The sequence below is a fragment of the Lacerta agilis genome, chromosome 15, assembly GCF_009819535.1.
Source record: "Lacerta agilis isolate rLacAgi1 chromosome 15, rLacAgi1.pri, whole genome shotgun sequence".
Classification (NCBI taxonomy): Eukaryota; Metazoa; Chordata; class Lepidosauria; order Squamata; family Lacertidae; genus Lacerta; species Lacerta agilis.
The window spans coordinates 71,046-90,798 of record NC_046326.1 but is presented as its reverse complement, the minus strand read 5'-3'; the positions used below and the strand labels follow the sequence as shown (position 1 = coordinate 90,798).

The following is a 19,753-nucleotide window of genomic DNA, read 5'->3' as shown; positions in this document are numbered from 1 at the left end:
ATAACTCATGCAATGGAACAGTTGTTTTAAATGTATAAGCCACCCAAGCTTTCTTCATCTCAGCAATCTCAGGCTACATTCACACAATTAAAGCATCACTTTAAACAGCCATGGCTTCCTCCAAAGAATTCTGGGAACTGAAGTTGGTTAAGGGTGCTGAGAGTTATTTGGAGAACCATCTGGAGAACAGAGTTACAGTTCTTAGATTGGTTTAAGAGTCAATCTCATGTCACAGGGAACCCTAGGATATGTAGCTCTGTGAGGGGATTAGGCATCTCCTAATAACTCTCAGCACTCTTAACAAACTACACCTCCCAGGATTATTTGGGCGATGTGAAAGTGGCCTGTTAGAAGGTGACAAACCCCCCATTGTTGCTGCTGTTGTTGTTAAACATTTGGGAGGCAGAATCCTTGCTGATCTACTCTAGAGCCTGATGCTTACAGATCTGTCAGTAAATCCTGTTCCATCTTTTGTCAATCCCTCTGATAATGAGGTCCAGGCTGGCAGAGAAGAGACAGGTCACTCCTTCCCTCATCTGCTATATAGAATCATAGAATTGTAGAGCTGAAAGGTTCCCTGAGGATCATCTAGTTCAACCTCCTGCAATGCAGGAATGTGCAGCTGTCCCATGTGGGTTTTTGGGTGGTGTTGAAGAGGCATCCCAGGAAAGCACACAGATGCCTGCCCCTGTCCCCCCAAAAAGAGCTGTTATGTAAGGAATTGTTCCTTTTTATGCTGTTTGCTAAGGTGCTAATTGCAACGAAAGCATAATTCCTTTCTTCTTCACCCCAGCTACAGGAACAGGGGTGATTCTGTGGGGTCAACATTTGCAAGAAAGATGTGCCACAGACCTTCTTCTGCAGCAATTGCCGTGGTAAGGCTGCATGTACTGTGTTCATTCACTTGATGAGCTGTTCTTGATTTCTTAATATGTTGTGATGTCTGAAAACTTTGGGCCAAACTAGACCTGAGGTTAAACACATGACTACAGCTGTAGTGGTCGTTTCTGCTCTGTAAATAGTTGCTGGGTAGTCTGAGCACCCTTGAGACAATGGGGTGGGGAGTAGAGATGTCCTCTCATTTCTTGACTATTAAGCTTACTCAGAAATCTTTGGTGAAGTACTTCGTTGAAAGCTTTTTGAAAGTCCAAGTACACTGCATCAACTGGATCACTTTTATATGTATGTTTGTTGATGCTCTCAAATAACTCGCAATAGGTCTGTAAGACAGGACTTGCTCTTGCTTAAGCCATGCTGCTGTGCTTCAGTAAAGTTTGTTGGTTTTTAATCTTTAACAATACTTTTCACCAGTTTTCCGAGGACAGGCATTAAGATACAGTAACTGGCCTGTAATTTCTAGGATCCCCCCAGATCCCTTTTAAAAATGAGTGTTACATTGGCTACTTTCCAGTCCTCAGGTACAGAGACTGATCTGAGGGATAAGTTATGGGTGTGGGTTGTTTTTAGAAGAGCGGCAATTTCACTTTTGAGTTCTTTGAGAACACCTTCCAGAACTGGTGATTTGTTGGTTTTTGTTTGTCTATTACTCCTAGAAGTGTTGCTTTAGTGCTGCAAATCCACTTTATAAAAGAAGCAGACCAGCAGTTAGGAAAGTGAGGGTCAATTACATTGAATAGCATGGGAAGAACAAATTATTAACACCTCACCAAAGCTCAGGCCAAATACTCAATAATACACCTGAGATAGGTCCATGGATTTTACCTGTGAATGGGATATCTTTGTGCATGTGAATGCTATCACGCCTCTCCCTAGGTCCCCCCACCCCATCCGCCTACAAGGTCAATTGTTAGGCCACACACAGTTCTGGTCCTCAGAGTTGTTGTTTTTTCTTCTTGCTTTTGCCATTTTTTGTGTTCTTCCTGTCCCTGACATCTCAGCTTGCAAGCAAACTGAAGGCTCCTGGGAGAGGGTGACAAGAAGGCAGAGTACCAAGCAGAGTTCTAAACCCAGGCTCCTTGGGGCAAACTCTTGTACCCTTTAAAGCCCCCATGCACAATAAAGATGTAGTAGTAGTAGTAGTAGTAGTAATTCATAGCTGTTAGCCATTAATGTTCATGTGTTCTTACTTAGTATGAAAATGGGATCATGCTGGAGACCTTCTCTGTGATCGTGGCACAGCTGCTGGGATTCAGCCTAGGACTGTTCTTCGACAACTCAAGACAATGTCACTGCCCAGGCACTTGCTTAATGAGTACTGATGCTGTGTAAGAGCCTTTGTTGCTTCGTTCATCATTAGCATGGTGCTAAGCCGAAACCTGGTTATTTTATCAGTATCAGCCTTCCTGCCTTCTGGGTAGAAGAAGCGCGCAAGCGGGCAAGCCAGCCGCCACTGCGCCGGGGCGAGGCTGGCTGTGCGAGCTTTTTGCTGGCTTGGAGGCTGGAGGTGAGAAGCCAGCGTCCCCTCCCGTGGGGAGGAGAGCGAGGCTCTTTCCTCTTTCTAGATGAGGCGGGCACAGCAGGAGAAGGAAAAGCAGGCAGGAGTTGGCAGAGAAAGAGCCCGCGGCGCAGCGCCGGAGTCTGCGAAAGAGAGGGACAGAGAGAGAGAGAGAGAGAGAGAGAGAGAGAGAGAGAGAGAGAGAGAAAGGGAGGGAAGGTGAATGCCGGCGGCTGCTCTGCCACAGTCCTCTGCAGCCTCGGCCACTCTCCCTTCACTCGCTGCCCTCCATTGCTCCCGTCCCACCATCCATCCGCACACCGACACTCCGCTCGGGCCGCAGTCCCTTCCATTGTCCGCTCCCCGAGGCCCCTGCCATCCTCACCCCTTCTTCCTCTCACTCCCTCCATGGAGCTTCTTGGATACTCGAGCTCCCTGCTGCGTTACGCCTTCGCCCTCCCCATCCCACCATGTACACTTCTCCACTCTCCTCTCCTTCCTTCCTCCCATCCCTCTCGTAATGACCGGCATTGCCACTGCATCCCTTTGCCATAGAATCATAGAGTTGGAAGAGAACACAAGGGCCATCCAGTCCAACCCCCTGCCAAGCAGGAAACACAATCAAAGCATTCCTGACAGATGGCTGTCAAGCCTCCGCTTAAAGACCTCCAAAGAAGGAGACTCCACCACACTCCTTGGCAGCAAATTCCACTGCCGAACAGCTCTTACTGTGAGGAAGTTCTTCCTAATGTTTAGGTGGAATCTTCTTTCTTGTAGTTTGAATCCATTGCCCCGTGTCCACTTCTCTGGAGCAGCAGAAAACAACCTTTCTCTCTCCTCTATATGACATCCTTTTATATATTTGAACATGGCTATCATATCACTCCTTAACCTTCTCTTCTCCAGGCTAAACATACCCAGCTCCCTAAGCCGTTCCTCATAAGGCATCGTTTCCAGGGCTTTGACCATTTTGGTTGCCCTCCTCTGGACAAGTTCCAGCTTGTCAGTATCCTTCTTGAACTGTGGTGCCCAGAACTGGACACAGTATTCCAGGTGAGGTCTGACCAGAGCGGAATACAGTGGTACTATTACTTCCCTTGATCTAGTTGCTATACTCCTATTGATGCAGCCCAGAATTGCATTGGCTTTTTAAGCTGCTGCATCACACTGTTGACTCATGTCAAGTTTATGGTCTACCAAGACTCCTAGATCCTTTTCACATGTACTGCTCTCAAGCCAGGTGTCACCCATCCTGTATTTGTGCCTTTCATCTTTTTTGCCCAAGTGTAGTACTTTACATTTATCCCTGTTAAAATTCGTCTTGTTTGCTTTGGCCCAGTTCTCTAGTCTGTTAAGGTCATTTTGAAGTGTGATCCTGTCCTCTGCCACCCCTCCCAATTTGGTGTCATCTGCAAACTTGATCAGGATGCTCTCAAGCCCATCATCCAAGTCATTGATGAAGATGTTGAATAAGACTGGGCCCAAGACAGAACCCTGTGGCACCCCACTAGTCACGTCTCTCCAGAATGAAGAGGAGCCGTTAATGAGTACCCTTTGTGTTCGGTCAGTCAGCCAGTTACAAATCCACTGAATGGTAGCCTTGTCCAGCCCACATTTTACCAGCTTCTTTACAAGAACATCATGGGGCACCTTGTCAAAGGCCTTGCTGAAATCAAGATAGGCTACATCCACAGCGTTCCCTTCATCTACCAGGCTTGTAATTCTGTCAAAAAATGAGATCAGATTGGTCTGACATGACTTATTTTTCAGAAACCCATGCTGACTTTTATTGATCACAGCGTTCCTTTCTAGGTGCTCACAGACCGTTTGCTTAATGATCTGCTCTAGAATCTTTCCTGGTATTGATGTCAGGCTGACTGGCCATTATCACTCTCTCCTCGCTTTCTGTCACTCTCACTCCATCCCTTCCATCCTTACACAGAGCCTTCCCTCCTTCTACCCCCCCAATCTCTCGCTATCTTCCCCCCCTCTCCTGCCCTCTGCATCCCCTTTCAGTTCCTTCCATAGCCCTCTCCACCATCGTTTTTTGACCCCTGTGGACCATCACTGCTGTCCTTCACTGCAGGCTTCAAGCCATCACCCCTGGCGCTCCATTATCATCTCCAAGTGCCTGTCCATGCAGATCTGCCATCATTATCTCCAAGTCCTAGGATACCCATTTATCTCTTGCCTCCCTCCCTCACTTCTTTTCTGCCCTCCATTCATTCTCACCCTTCATTCATTTCTTCTCTGTCACAGCCTCACATCCTTCCCTCCTTCTACCCCTTTCCATTCTTCTGCTGACTTTGTCTTCCTCATCAACCCACTTCCTCTTCTGCTTTCTTCCTTCTTCATGGTCTCCTCTCCTTCCCCACTTCTATGTGTTGCCACAACTCCCTTCTCTACTCTCTTATCGCTGTCCTTCTTTCCCTGGAAACTTCTGCCTTTCCCCCCTCCATCCTCTGCTTAGCCTAGGGTCACTTCACACACACTTTTCCTGCACGGAGACTTGTCTCCTTCTTCCTCATTGCCCAGAAAGCAGACAGTGCCTAGTTGGCCCCTTTACCACATTAAGTTTGGAAGCAGTTCTGCAATCTCTACACTCAAAGTGTAACGGTGGCAAAATAGATTCTCGCCAGAGCTTCACGTTTAGAAGAAATGTCACTTCTTCTCATTCAGGGGCCTCTTCTGTCCCCTCTCCCCATCTCTTTCACCACGAAAACTACCCACCCAACCTTAGCAGCCTGCTCACTTTTATATCGACTCGTTCCACCCCTCTACCACCCTTCCTTCCCCCTCTCTCTTTCTTCTCTCACTTGCCTCCTGCCCCATATTCCCAGGACTCCCCTCTTTTTGCTTCTCCTTCATGTTGCCCCCTTTCTTCAATGTTCCCTTCTTCTCAAACGGAGACTCAATCTACTGCTTCTGCACTGTCCTTCCACTGCCATTGACCGCTTCCCAATTCATCTCTCCCTCTCTTGGCCACCAGCCAGTTTTCCTTCTCCACTGACCCCTCCTCCCCCCTCCCTCCCACCCTCCTTCCTTGCCATCTCCTTCAGTTCCCACTTCCCCCCACTTCCCACTCCCAGCCCTCTCCCCATACTGCTTCACCTGCTGGGCTCCGAGTCTTCCCACCCTTGCATTTACACTAACGAACCAATTCCTTTTTCTCTTCCTGGTAGCAACCTCTCTGCCCCGTGGCTCCCCACTCTTGCCCCACCTGACTCTGGTTCTCTCTCAGCCCCTCCTCCTATCTTCGGCCAGATCCTTTCTCCTGCAGTGGACCCGGCTTCCCTTGCTGACTTCACTACAGACCCTGATGATGATCTTCCTGAAGCTGAGGGGCTGGGTAGCCTCTGTGCTCTCCTCCACCTTTAGGACCCCTTCACTCTTCTCCTTGCCCCCACTTTCTCCCATATGACTTTTGACCCCAGTGCACCCATACTTTTCTTGTGGGCTCTCCCCCCCAATCTCCTCTCTCCCTCCTAGCTGTGGTTGCTCTCCTATACTCCCTTTGGTGGGTCACCCCAGTTCACCCTATATCCCATGGTATCCCTTGAAATTTCAGTGCCCCACTGTTTGCCCTCCCCCCATGGCTACTTCCTCCTCCTTACGGCCTCTGTTTGCCTCTCGCTAGTCCCCACTGACCTATCCATCCGCCCCTCCAGTTCTTCCTTCTCCCCTTTCCTGCACCTGAACCTCTCTTTTAAGGGGATGTTGGGGGTGCCAAAAAAATTTCGCACCCAGATACCAGTTTACCTTGCTATGCCACTGGTGGGGTGGAAAGGTTGAGAGGGGGAAGGGCAGCACCATAGAAGGGTCCTGAAGCAGGCAAGATATTCCCACACGTCTGCCACCTGTTTTAATGGCAGGTATTCTGCCAGAGAGCCCCAGGTCCTGTCGACCCCCCTCCCCCCCCAAGGTGCCAAGCAATTAGGAGCAGCCCATCAGGAGTGCTCACTAGTTTCCTGAGTGGTGGGTCGCTGCTGCTTACTGGTTGGAGTGGAGTGAGGTGGTCATCATGGTGCAACCACACACCCTTTCCCCCAAGTGACACCTCTCAATGGCCTTGTTCTGTACCTTATGTGTTTTTACAGGCCTGGAATGTGCCCTTGATTTCTGAGGTGCCTCTTGTTTGCCCAGAGAGAGGGAAAAGAGGCATATGCATAGAAACTTGCCCTGCCATACCAAGGCATAATTCACATTTTTTGCTCCGCCAAGTCCTGGCCTCCACTGGCCTATGGCCCCTGGGAACGTTGTCCAGAAGTGAATGTGGTTCTTGGGCTGAAAAATATTCCCTACCTCAGGTTAACTGAGACAAATAAACTTAAAGCAGTGTGTCTAGAAGAGTTGCTATATATGGGTGAAGGGCCTTAGCCAAGTTTTCTCCCTGTCCCGCACGTTTCCCACACATAAGGATGTGGGGTGGGGGGTATTTCTTCTTCTTCTTCCTCCTCCTCCTCCTCCTCCTCCTCCTCTTCTTCTTCATTTCAAAGTTTCAAAAAGAAAAAAACAATTTTTACACACACACACACACACACACACACACACACGTTTACATTAAACCATAGTCCATATCAGTACCTTTATGGGCTTCACTGAATCCCCAGACTTCCTTCCACCCCTCCCCTGGCTTCCAAAATGTATCTTCCTTTTTTAACTGCATCTAATTGCATTTATCCAAATTATTGTACTTCATTTTTATCATTTGTTATTTTAAATTACAATCCTGCTAACGTTTTTAGATTTTTACAGTGTTCTTTAATATATTCTATTAAGTTATGCCATTTTCTATTAAATTTATTATATTCCTGGTGCCTGATCTTCCTGGTCAGCCTTGCCATCTCTGCATAGTCCACCATCTTCATTAGCCATTCTTCTTTCGATGGGGCTCTTCTTTCCATCTCTGGGCAAATAGTATTTTTTGCCACTGTCGTTGCATACATAAACAGTACTTTCTTATCCTTCGGTAATTCTTTGCCTATTATACCTAGTAAAAAGGCCTCTGTTTTTTTTAACAAAAGTTATTTTAAACATTTTTTTAGTTCATTCTAAATCATTTCCCAGAAGGCCTTAGCTATTTTACAGGTCCACCACATATGATGAAATTTACCAATTCTATGAAGACTTACAACACCTTATAGAAATGACACCAAAGAAGGATGTTCTTCTCATTATAGGGGATTGGAATGCTAAAGTAGAGATAAAAGGAACAACTGGCAAGTTTGGCCTTGGAGTTCAAAATGAAGCAGGGCAAAGGCTAATAGAGTTCTGTCAAGAGAACAAGCTGGTCATCACAAACACTCTTTTCCAACAACACAAGAGACGACTCTACACATGGACATCACCAGATGGGCAACATCGAAATCAGATTGATTATATTCTCTGCAGCCAAAGATGGAGAAGCTCTATACACTCAGCAAAAACAAGACCTGGAGCTGACTGTGGCTCAGATCATCAGCTTCTTATAGCAAAATTCCAGCTTAAACTGAAGAAAGTAGGAAAAACCACTGGGCCAGTAAGATACAATCTAAATCAAATTCCTTATGAATACACAGTTGAAGTGAAGAACAGGTTTAAGGATTTAGATTTGGTGGTCAGAGTGCCTGAAGAACTGTGGATGGAGGCTCGTAACATTATACAGGAGACAGCATCAAAAACCATCCTAATGAAAATGAAATCCAAGAAAGCAAAGTGGCTGTCCAATGAGGCCTTACAAATAGCTGGGGAGAGAAGGCAAGCAAAATGCGAGGGAGATCGTGAAAGATACAGGAAATTGAATGCAGATTTCCAAAGAATAGCAAGGAGAGACAAGAGGGCCTTTCTAAACGAGCAATGCAAAGAAATAGAGGAAAATAACAGAATGGGAAAAACCAGAGATTTGTTCAAGAAAATTGGAGATATGAAAGGAACATTTCGTACAAAGATTACCACAATTAAGGACAAAAGTGGAAAGGACCTAACAGAAGCAGAAGACATCAAGAAGAGGTGGCAAGAATACACAGAAGAATTATACCAGAAAGATATGGAGGTGTCATACACCCCAGGTAATGTGGTTGCTGACCTTGAGCCAGACATCCTGGAGAGTGAAGTCAAATGGGCCTTAGAAAGCCTTGCTAACAACAAGGCCAGTGGAAGTGATGATATTCCAGCCGAACTATTTAAAATTTTGAAAGATGATGTTGTTAAGGTGCTACACTCAATATGCCAGCAAGTTTGGAAAACTCAGCAGTGGCCAGAGGATTGGAGAAGATCAGTCTACATCCCAATCCCAAAGAAGGGCAGTGCCAAAGAATGCTCCAACTACTGCACAATTGCACTCATTTCACACGCTAGCAAGGTTATGCTTAAAATTCTACAAGGCAGGCTTAAGCAGTATGTGGACCGAGAACTCCCAGAAGTGCAAGCTGGATTTCGAAGGGGCAGAGGAACCAGAGACCAAATTGCAAACATGCGCTGGATTATGGAGAAAGCTAGAGAGTTCCAGAAAAACATCTACTTCTGCTTCATTGACTACGAAAAAGCATTTGACTGTGTCGACCACAGCAAACTATGGCAAGTTCTTAAAGAAATGGGAGTGCCGGATCACCTCATTTGTCTCCTGAGAAATCTCTATGTGGGACAAGGAGCTGCAGTTAGAACTGGATATGGAACAACTGACTGGTTCAAAATTGGGAAAGGCTGTATATTGTCTCCCTGCTTATTTAACTTATATGCAGAATTCATCAAGCGAAACGCTGGGCTGGATGAATCCCAAACCGGAATTAAGATTGCCGGAAAAAATATCAACAACCTCAGATATGCTGATGATACTACTTTGATGGCAGAAAGTGAGGAGGAATTAAAGAACCTTTTAATGAGGGTGAAAGAGGAGAGCGCAAAATATGGCCTGAAGCTCCACATCAAAAAAACTAAGATCATGGCCACTGGTCCCATCACCTCCTGGCAAATAGAAAGGGAAGAAATGGAGGCAGTGAGAGATTTCACTTTCTTGGGTTCCATGATCACTGCAGATGGTGACAGCAGTCAGGAAATTAGAAGACGTCTGCTTCTTGGGAGAAAAGCAATGACAAACCTAGACAGCATCTTAAAAAGCAGAGACATCACCTTGCCGACAAAGGTCCGTATAGTTAAAGCTATGGTTTTCCCAGTAGTAATGTATGGAAGTGAGAGCTGGACCATAAAGAAGGCTGATCGCCAAAGAATTGATGCTTTTGAATTATGGTGCTGGAGGAGACTCTTGGGAGTCCCATGGACTGCAAGAAGATCAAACCTATCCATTCTAAAGGAAATCAGCCCTGAGTGCTCTCTAGAAGGACAGATCCTGAAGTTGAGGCTCCAGTACTTTGGCCACCTCATGAGAAGAGAAGACTCCCTGGAAAAGACCCTGATGTTGGGAAAGATGGAGGGCACAAGGAGAAGGGGACGACCGAGGATGAGATGGTTGGACAGTGTTCTCGAAGCTACTAACATGAGTTTGGCCAAACTGCAAGAGGCAGTGAAGGATAGGCGTGCCTGGCGTGCTCTGGTCCATGGGGTCACGAAGAGTCGGACACGACTGAATGACTGAACAACAACAACAAACTTTACACTTCCAACATATATTCTTTTCGCTAGTCTTGTAGGAGTCAAATACCATCTATACATCATTTTCATATAATTCTGTAAATATAAGGCTGTAAATTTTAAATCCTCATTCCATAACTTCTCCCATGTATATTATAGGGATGACCAACAGGTCAATTGTGATCTACTGGTCAATCACGGGGCATCAGTGGTCAATCGCGGTCGATCGTGGGATCGTGACCCCCCCAAACACATACACACACACACAAGCTTCCTAAGAAAAGCTCAACAACTTTGGCTTCCTTCAGCTTCCCCTCTGGTTTGTTACATTAAATGATACAATCTGCTAGTCTTATCTGTCAAAATGTTATTACAGTGTTCATGCATTTTGTTAAGTAAAGTTCTGAATGTTTATTCAAATCCTGCTACCGAGTCCATTTCTTTCAGTTGTTTCTGCAGATAATTTATGAAAGGTTTCCATTCTTTTTTAAAATTACCACTATCTTTTTCATGTAGCGTATCCGTTAGCTTTGCTAATTCCTCATAGTTCATCAATTTTTCCTGTCATTGTGCTTTTGAAGGTGTTTCTCCAGTCTTCCAGTTTTGTGCTATTAGGATTCTTGCCACTGTTGTCACGTACATGAATATTTTCCATTTCTCTTTCAGCACTCCTTGATCAGAAATACCTAGTAAAAACGCTTCTGTTTTTTTTAACAAACATGATTTTAAACATTATTTTTCCAGTTCATTGTATATCATCTCCCATTTTTTTTGATAATACTACATTCCCACCACATATGATAAAAGGTACCCCCCTTATTTTTACATCTCCAACAGTTATTTGATTCTGTTCTATACATTTTGGCCTACTTAATCGGTGTTATATACCATCTATACATCATTTTCATGTAATTCTCTTTCAATAAAATACAGTCTGTGAATTTCATATTTACTTTCCAAAGTTTTTCCCACTCTTCAAATTGTATATTATGAGCCACATCTTGTGCCCATTTAATCATTACTGACCTAACTTCTTCATCCTTCATTTCCCATTCCAATATCAAACTATACACTTTTTAAAGTAATTTGAAATTGTCACCTATTTTCTCTCTTTGGAATCTATAAATTGTATAACCAAATCTTTTCTTATTATCTTCCTTAAACATTTCATTTATCTGTCTGTGTTGTAGCCAGCTTTGAAGGTATTCCTTCAACTCCTCATAATCTTTCAATTTTAGCTTTCCTTCCTGTTCAATTAGTAGATCTCTATATGTTGGCCATATTTCTTTCTTTGTTGTCATTTTAAATTATAGTGCTTCAATAGGCGATAACCACCATGGAGGTTTTTTGTTCTAATAAGTCTTTATATTTCCCCAAAACTTTTATTAAATATTTTCTTATTATGTACTTAGATTTTTCCATTCCACAAATATGCTTGCCAGCCAAATCTGTTAATTGTGTCCCTCCAGTTCTATTGCTGCCCCTTTCTCCAATTTGATCCAATCCTGAATCCAAGTAAGGCATGCTGCTTCATAATAAATTCTGAAGTCTGGAAGGGAAAAGCCTCCTCTTTCTTTTACATCTGTAAGTATTTTATGTTTTATTCTTGGTCTTTTCCCACACCAGATAAATTTAGAAATATATTTTTGCCATTTTTTAAAGCAGATGCTATTACTTATTATTGGTATTGTTTGAAAGAGGAACAACATTTTTGGCAATGCATTCATTTTAATCTCTGCAATTCTTCCTAAAAAAAAAAGAAAGATTCACACTACTCCAAATTTCTCAATTCCTTTTTATTTCATTCCACATTTTTTCATGATTTTCTTTATATATATATTGAGATTCCTGTTTGTTAACCATGTTCCTAAATACTTTACTTTTTATGGATTTCTATATCCAAACTCTGGGAGAGTTCCATCTTTTCTGATTCTCTAAGATTTTTTTTTTACTAATAATTTAGTTTTGTTTTTATTCAGTTTAAACTCTGCCACTTGTCCAAACTTTTGGATTTTTTCTGTCACTTTAGGAAGAGAGTTTTTTGGATCTTCTACTGTAATTATCAAATCATCTGCAAACGCTTTCATTTTAAATTCATTTTTACCTGTTCTTAGTCCTACAATTTCATTGTCAGCTCTAATATTCTGTGCTAAAACTTCCAGGACCAGGATGAACAAAAGTGGTGATAATAGACAACATTGTCTAGTTTCTTTCTGTATTTTACACTGATTTGTTATCACTTGATTAATGATTAATTTTGCACTCTGTTCTGAATATATGGCTTGTATTCCCTTAATGGTCTTTTTTCCAAATTCCATTTCCTCCTGCATGAAATCCCAGGGCACATTGTCAAATGCTTTTTCAGCATCTATAAACATGAATGCTGCTTGTTTCTTGTTTTGAACTTCCAGGTATTCTATTATGTTTATAACATTTCTAATATTATCTTTCATTTGCCTGCCTGGAAGGAAACCAGCTTGGTCTGGATGAATGTATTTTTCCAAGACCTTCACCATTCTGTTGGCCAAAATGTATGCAAATAGTTTATAATCATTATTTAATAATGAAATAGATCTGTAATTTTTGACAAGCATTACATCTGAGTCCTGTTTTGGAATTAATGTTATATATGCCTCTTTCCATCTTCCTGGGATTTCTCCTGTTTTTTAAATCTGATTCATCATATCCCTTAAGGGAATAACAAGTTCTTCATTTAATTTTTTAATAATACTTTGGTGAAAGTCCATCTGGTCCTGGAGATTTCCCTACCTTTGCTTGACTTATTGCGTCTAGTAATTATTGTAATGTTATTTTTGCATTTAACAGTGTCAATCTATCTTCTTTTACTTTTAGTAAATTGCTCTTTTTTATATATTCCTCTATCTGCAACTTCCTTTCTGATCCTTTTCTATACAGGTCTGTGAAGTATTTAACAAAAGCTTCCCTTATTTCTTTCAGTTTATCTGTGTACAGTCAAAGCTCGGGTTGCATTTGCTGCGGGTTACACAATTTTGGGTTGCGCACTGTGCTGAACCTGGAAGTACCGGAACGGGTTACAGATACGGCACTTCAGGTTGCTGGCTTTTCATGTTGCGAACAGGCCTCTGGAACAGATCCTGTTCGCAACCAGAGGTACCACTGTATTTGCCGTTTAATTTTATTTTATTTACATAATTTTTATGTTTGTTTTTTCTTTTTGCCATGCTAACAACTTTCCTGGCTTGTTGGCATGTTCAAAATATTTTTGTTTCATTCTTTTAATTTTCCAACCTATTTCTTCATTAATTGTTTGTTGTTGTTGTTCAGTCGTTCAGTCGTGTCCGACTCTTCGTGACCCCATGGACCAGAGCACGCCAGGCACGCCTATCCTTCACTGCCTCCCACAGTTTGGCCAAACTCATGTTAGTAGCTTCGAGAACACTGTCCAACCATCTCATCCTCTGTCGTCCCCTTTGTCAGGGTCGAGTCAGATGAGGAGGAGTGGTGGCAAGCCCCCCCTGACAAGGCAGCACCCACAGAGGAATCTGAGGAATTCGTACCTGGGGAAGACTGGTGGCGGCATTCCTCAGAGGAGGAGGAATCTGACGAGGAGGAGGGAAGACCAGAGCTAGAGGAAGAAGTGGGGCCAGGAGCAGGTCCCAGTCAGGAGGGGAGTCAGCCGATCCCCTCTCCTCCTCCCTTCTCAGCTGTAGAACGCCGAGCTGAGAAGCGAAGGCGGCAATTAGAGACAGCTGTAGCTCATAGGAAGCGTGGGAGTGAACCGGCTTCTTAAACAAAGTTAGCTGCCCTATTCCACTGTGTCTGCAACGAATGTGCTAGGCACGTGGTTGCTTTTACTCATCTTGTTCCTGTGTTCCTGGTTCGTACCTGACTGATTTGGCTTATTCTGACTTGGACTGTCTCTGACTTCGGCTTCTCTTGACCCCAATACTGATACCTGACTTCGGCTGGCTTCTGACCTGGACTGTTGACCTTGGCTTATCTCATCCCGACTGCTGAGCTGCAGCACACCAACTTATTGGCGCCCTAACACCCTTCTCCTTGTGCCCTCCATCTTTCCCAACATCAGGGTCTTTTCCAGGGAGTCTTCTCTTCTCATGAGGTGGCCAAAGTACTGGAGCCTCAACTTCAGGATCTGTTCTTCTAGTGAGCACTCAGGGCCAATTTCCTTGAGAATGGATAGGTTTGATCTTCTTGCAGTCCATGGGACTCTCAAGAGTCTCCTCCAGCACCATAATTCAAAAGCATCAATTTTTCGGCGATCAGCCTTCTTGGTGGTCCAGCTCTCACTTCCGTACATTACTACTGGGAAAACCATAGCTTGAACTATACGGACCTTTGTCGGCAAGGTGATGTCTTTGCTTTTTAAGATGCTGTCTAGGTTTGTCATTGCTTTTCTCCCAAGAAGCAGGCGTCTTCTAATTTCGTGACTGCTGTCACCATCTGCAGTGATCATGGAACCCAAGAAAGTGAAATCTCTCACTGCATTAATACTCATTGAATATTGTGTTTGTAATAGCTTAATTGCCTGTTTAATTGGTTCTTCATTTGGTTTTTTTGGCCAGTTCTTTTTCTTTCCCTAAAATTTGATCTAAAATTTCCTTCTTTTTCTTTCCCCTTAATTTCCTTTTTATTGCATTCTGTTGAATAAACAGTCCCCTCATGACTGCTTTACTAGCATCCCATAGTCTTTGCAGTTTGGTTTTTTTGTTAAGATTTAGTTCAAATAATCTCCCCTCGTCTTTTTTGCCTTTTCCAAAAACAAGTTTTCATCCAGTAAATCTTCTTTGAGTCTCCATCTAAAAGTGGAATGATTTTCCTTTTGAATTTCCATTATCAAAGAGTTATGATCTGATAGTGTTCTGGGATTTATTTCTATTTTTTAAACTTTTATTTCCATTTCTTTTGAAATCCAAACTGCATCCAGTCTTGCACTAGTCTCATGAACATGAGAGAAGAACGTGAACTGTTTATCAAACATATGTTTCACTCTCCAAATATCTACTAAGTTTATTGTTCCCGTCATGTCAAAAAAGGTTTTTTGCAATCTTCCTTCCTTAGTATCTTTTTTCCTGATGGTTCTATCTTTTTCTAATGATGGCACTCCATTTAAATCTCCCATTAATATCAATTTCTCATTGGCAAATTCCAACAGTTCTGTTTCTAATTTTTGGTAAAACTCTGATTTGTTTTCATTTGGTTCATAGATTCCTAACAAGATTATTTTTTCTCCTTGAACTTTTATTTGTACTATTATTGTTCTCCCTTTTTCATCTTTTCGATTCAGTTTGGATTCAAGTGCAGGTTTTATGCAAAGAACAACCCCCCCCCCCACACACACACACTTTTTAGTTGTCTGCTGAAATGAAATCCATACCCAGCTTTTTATTGATCAAAACTCTCATATGCTTTTTTGCCATGTGGGTTTCCTGAAGACAGATTACATCTAAATTTTGCTTAAGAAGTACATGTTCAATCCTATTTCTTTTTCTTTTATCATTCAGCCCATTTACATTCCACCTTAGTATTTTAAGATTTGCCATTGTCAGATTTGCTTAAAATATATTTATCTCCGCCAACTGCTCCCTCAAGATGCTCCAGTGCCTCCTTCTGCTGCTCTAAGGGGCTCTTTCCTCTGGTTTCTTCTCTGAACTCAGAGTCCCTACCATGTTTTTCTAGAAACTCATGGGCCTGGCTCTCTGTTGTCAGCCTGTATCTTTTTCTCCTGTAAGTGAAGGAGACTCCTTCCGGGAATTCCCATTTGTATTTTATATCTGCTTTCCTGAGAGCTGTTGTCAAAAGCCCTTACTTTTGTCTCCTAATTCTCAATTTAAAAGGGATTTCCTGGAATATGTCCACTCTTTTACCTTCAACCTGGAGGCCTTCTTCATAAAGTTTTTTGAAGGATTGCATCCTTCACTCTCTTTGTGGCAAAAATCACTATACAGTCTCCAGGCCGATTTCTCTGTCTGAATGCTTTAGTCTGGATTCTGAAACAATTTTGAATTAATTCATCCATCCCTGTTTGTCCCTCCCCCATCCAATCTGCTAAAATTTTACTGACATACGCAGCCAGGCCTTGTTCTGTTTCATTTTCTGCTAGAGATCTTATTTGAACCATGTTAGAGTTCTGCCTTAATTGCAACAAAAGAAATTGTTCTTCAAGTTCATTCTGCCTATTTGAGAGACCCCCCATGGCATCTCCCAACCCTTTTTACTCTGTCTTAAGCTCTTCCATGTCCTTGGCTGACTTCTCAAATTTCTCCACTTTTGCATCTAGGGTGTTAACTTTTTCTTCTAGTTTATCATTTTTTTGAGATTACCTCTGTACTGTTTTTAATATCTGCTTTTAATTCACTAGATTTTTTTATTGATTCAGCCATTTCCTTTCTAAATTCTGCGAACTGAAAAGCCAACAGTTCTGACACCGGTTTCCCCTGCCTTTTCAGCTTCCTCTTCTGCAGAGGCCCTTCTTTTGGCTCTTTATGAAGCTGATGGTTGTGTTTTACTTTTCTCTGCCATGGCTGTTCACCAAACAATTATTTCAATCTCCCAAACCTCAAGGTCACAGTGTTATCTCTTTCCCACTGGAGTGCTCAGAGCTGGAAATTTCCACTGCTGAGCCCACCAGCTATACAACAATGTCAGACCTTAAATACTTACATTACTTATGCTACTTAAAATAATTGTAAAAACAAATCTAAGCCTTAGTGCATATAATAAACAATACAGAAAGAGAGAGAGAGAGAGAGAGAGAGAGAGAGAGAGAGAGAGAGAGAGAGAAGAACTAATTACATGAAGTATATTAGTGGAGAGATCTTCCTTATTGTGGTTGTATACGTCCAGTTCTTTTTTAATAACTTTATGTTCTGGTATTGAAAAAATATTCTCAACTTTTAAAATTGTAAACTTGTAATCCAGTCAACCGTGGTGCTTATAGTAATCCCAATTTGGTCTTTGCTGACTAGAAGCAAAAAGAAAAATAGCAAGAATAATCCAAATATCGTTATAGTCCAAATATCATTATAATCCAAATGAGCAACAAAGGTGATCAAAGAGAAATTTTGCACCCTAGTTCCACTTTAAAAACTCCAGCTATTCCAGGCACTCTGCTCCCCTTGGGTTACCCCCAAGTTTGGCTGAGTGTTCTCCTGCTTAGCTTCGGCTTCAATTGTGGAATTCCAAGGTGATTCTTACTTTCAAACGCTCAAACTATCCTTAATAAAGCTATGCACTTCCCATTCTCAAAAGTTCAATAATTCATGTTCAGTTAAATCAATCATGTTACAGCAGAAGGGAGATCTTTAAAGTATCTATAAGTTGCAGTTTGAAAGGGTTAAAATTCCTCCCAGAGGCTCTATGCAAATGCTCTTCTCATTCACAAATCTCCGCTGCAGAGCCTGACCTTCAGAGAACAGAAGCTGACTTCCTTTTTAGTTTCTGTTTTCATCCAAATTGTTAATTGCATGCCAGATCTTTTATAATTTCTTGTTGTAATGTTACCTTGTTTGGAAGAGCTGTTTCTCTTTTGTGGTGGCTTGAGACTTCGGCTGCTGAGGGCGATGTTGCCTTGAGCGGACTCAAGCCACGGGTCTCTCCCCCCCCCCCCGCTCGCTGCTGGAGATAGCTGCGGGTCACAGGGAGGTTGCAGGGAGTTACCTTGCTCCGCCAGATCCCCTCGAAGTCCCACTCTTCTGTGGGATTCTTTTGGGGGGAGGTGTTGAGCCCAAAACACTCTCCCCCACAGCCCAGAGCAACCCCAAACCGGTTGCCTTTATGAGGACAACTCAGATGGCGCCGCCATTCCGAGCAGAAAACAGACTGGAAGCTGTTTTTGCCCAGTATATCTTTACAGATTTTAAAGTGGTACCTCTGGATGCAAACAGGATCCGTTCCGGAGCCCCGTTCACAACCTGAAAGGTCTGTAACATGTAGCGCCGCGTCTGCGCATGTGAACGACTTGATTCAGCACTTCTGCGCATGCGCGTGACGTCATTTTGCACGTCTGCACATGCGCGAACCGCCAAACCCGGAAGTAACCCTTTCCGGTACTTCCGGGTTCAGCATGTTCATAACCTGCGCTGAACACAACCCACAGCGGCCGTAACACTAGGTATGTTCCTCATCCTTTGTTTCCCATTCAAGCAACAATTTATACATATTTGACAGAACTTTTTCATTATTTTCCAACAGTTCTTTCTGCAATCTCGAAAATTCTTTAACAAAACCAACTCCTTTATTCAACCTAAAATTGTCATTTAATTGATGGTATTGGAGCCAATCAGTTAACAGATGTCTTATGTCTTCAAACTTGTTTACTTTCAATTGATTTTCCTCCTCAGTTAACAACTCTCTATACATTGCCTATTCTTTTTCCATATTTTTTTTTAACCAACAACGCTTCTAATGGTGACAGCCACCATGGGGTTTTGTTCTCTAATAAATTATTACATTTTTCCCAAACAACATAAATTGATTTTCTAATAATATGGTTTAGAAATATCATATGAACTTTAGCTTTTCCATACCAAAGATGTGCATGCCACCCAAATATATTATCATGACCTTTCAGGTATCTGAAGAAGTGTGCATGCACACGGAAGCTCATACCAGGAACAAACTCAGTTGGTCTCTAAGGTGCTACTAGAAAGAATTTTCGATTTCAGATCTAAGATATCTGGATTCCTCAATGTCATCCATTCTCATAGCCAACAAAGACAGGACGCCTCACAATATAATTTTAAATCCACTAGGGCGAATCCACCTCTTTCTTTAGCATCTGTTAATAATTTATACTTAATCCTAGGTTTCTTCCCCTGACAAATAAATGTGGATATATTGCCATTGTTTGATGTGTCCTGTTCCATTGACTTTCTATATACTATATACTTTCTATATACTTTCTATATCCTCCATATCCATACCTCATGTTGTGAATGCTGTGGGTTATGTTTTTTCGACTTGCGCTCGCGCCGAACCCGAAAGTACCAGAATGGATTACTTCCGGATTTCGGTGCTCATGCATGCGCAGAAGCACTGAATCACAAGCCGTGCATGTGCAGAAGTGGCACTGCGGGTTGTGAACATGCCTCCCGCATGGATCACATTCGCAACTCGAGCGTCCACTGTAGATGGAAATAGAAATAACATTCTTGGTAATATATTCATTTTTATTACTGAGATTCTACTTCATGATGATAATTTCATTCTTCCCCATATTTTCATATTTTTTTTGATGTCATTCCAAACTTTTATATAGTTATCTTTTAAAATGTTTATATTCTTTTTTGTCAGCCACACCCCTAAATATTTCACCTTAATTTCTATCCCCAACTCTGTTGTCTTTCTCAATTTGTTTTCTTCTGTCATATGTTTTACCAGCAATTTATTTTTATTTTTATTCAATTTGAAACCTGTGACTTGGCCAAATTGGTTAATTTTATCCAACACACTTGGTATAATTCCCAAGGGGTTTTCTACCGTTATTACCAGGTCATCTGCAAACGCATTAAGTTTGTATGATCTGTGCCTCACTGTAATACCTTTAATATTTTTGTCTGCTTTTATGTTCCTCACCCATTTCTCCAGTACCTGAATAAACAATTATGGGGAACATGCCTTATTCCTTTCATTATATTACATTTTTCTGTTACCATATTATATACTATTTGCCTGTTGGTCTGAATAAATAGCTTCTGTACCTTTAAGAAAGGATTACCCAAAGTTCATCATTTCAATTGTTTTTTTTTCCATAAAAATCCACAAAACATTATCAAAAGCTTTCTCTGCATC

General features: G+C 42.3%; 1 protein-coding gene across 7 annotated transcripts in view; it reads left to right on the top strand.

The window, feature by feature from the left end:
• LOC117060012 (disintegrin and metalloproteinase domain-containing protein 2-like) overlaps window positions 1-19,753 on the top strand; it is a 70,787-nt gene that overhangs the window by 13,907 nt on the left and 37,127 nt on the right. For all 7 annotated transcript variants that reach the window (XM_033172044.1, XM_033172047.1, XM_033172046.1 and 4 more), the window contains 2 exons: window positions 794-875; window positions 2,092-2,225. In XM_033172044.1, the coding sequence (XP_033027935.1) occupies window positions 794-875; window positions 2,092-2,225 (216 nt within the window). The remainder of the gene's footprint in view (window positions 1-793; window positions 876-2,091; window positions 2,226-19,753) is intronic.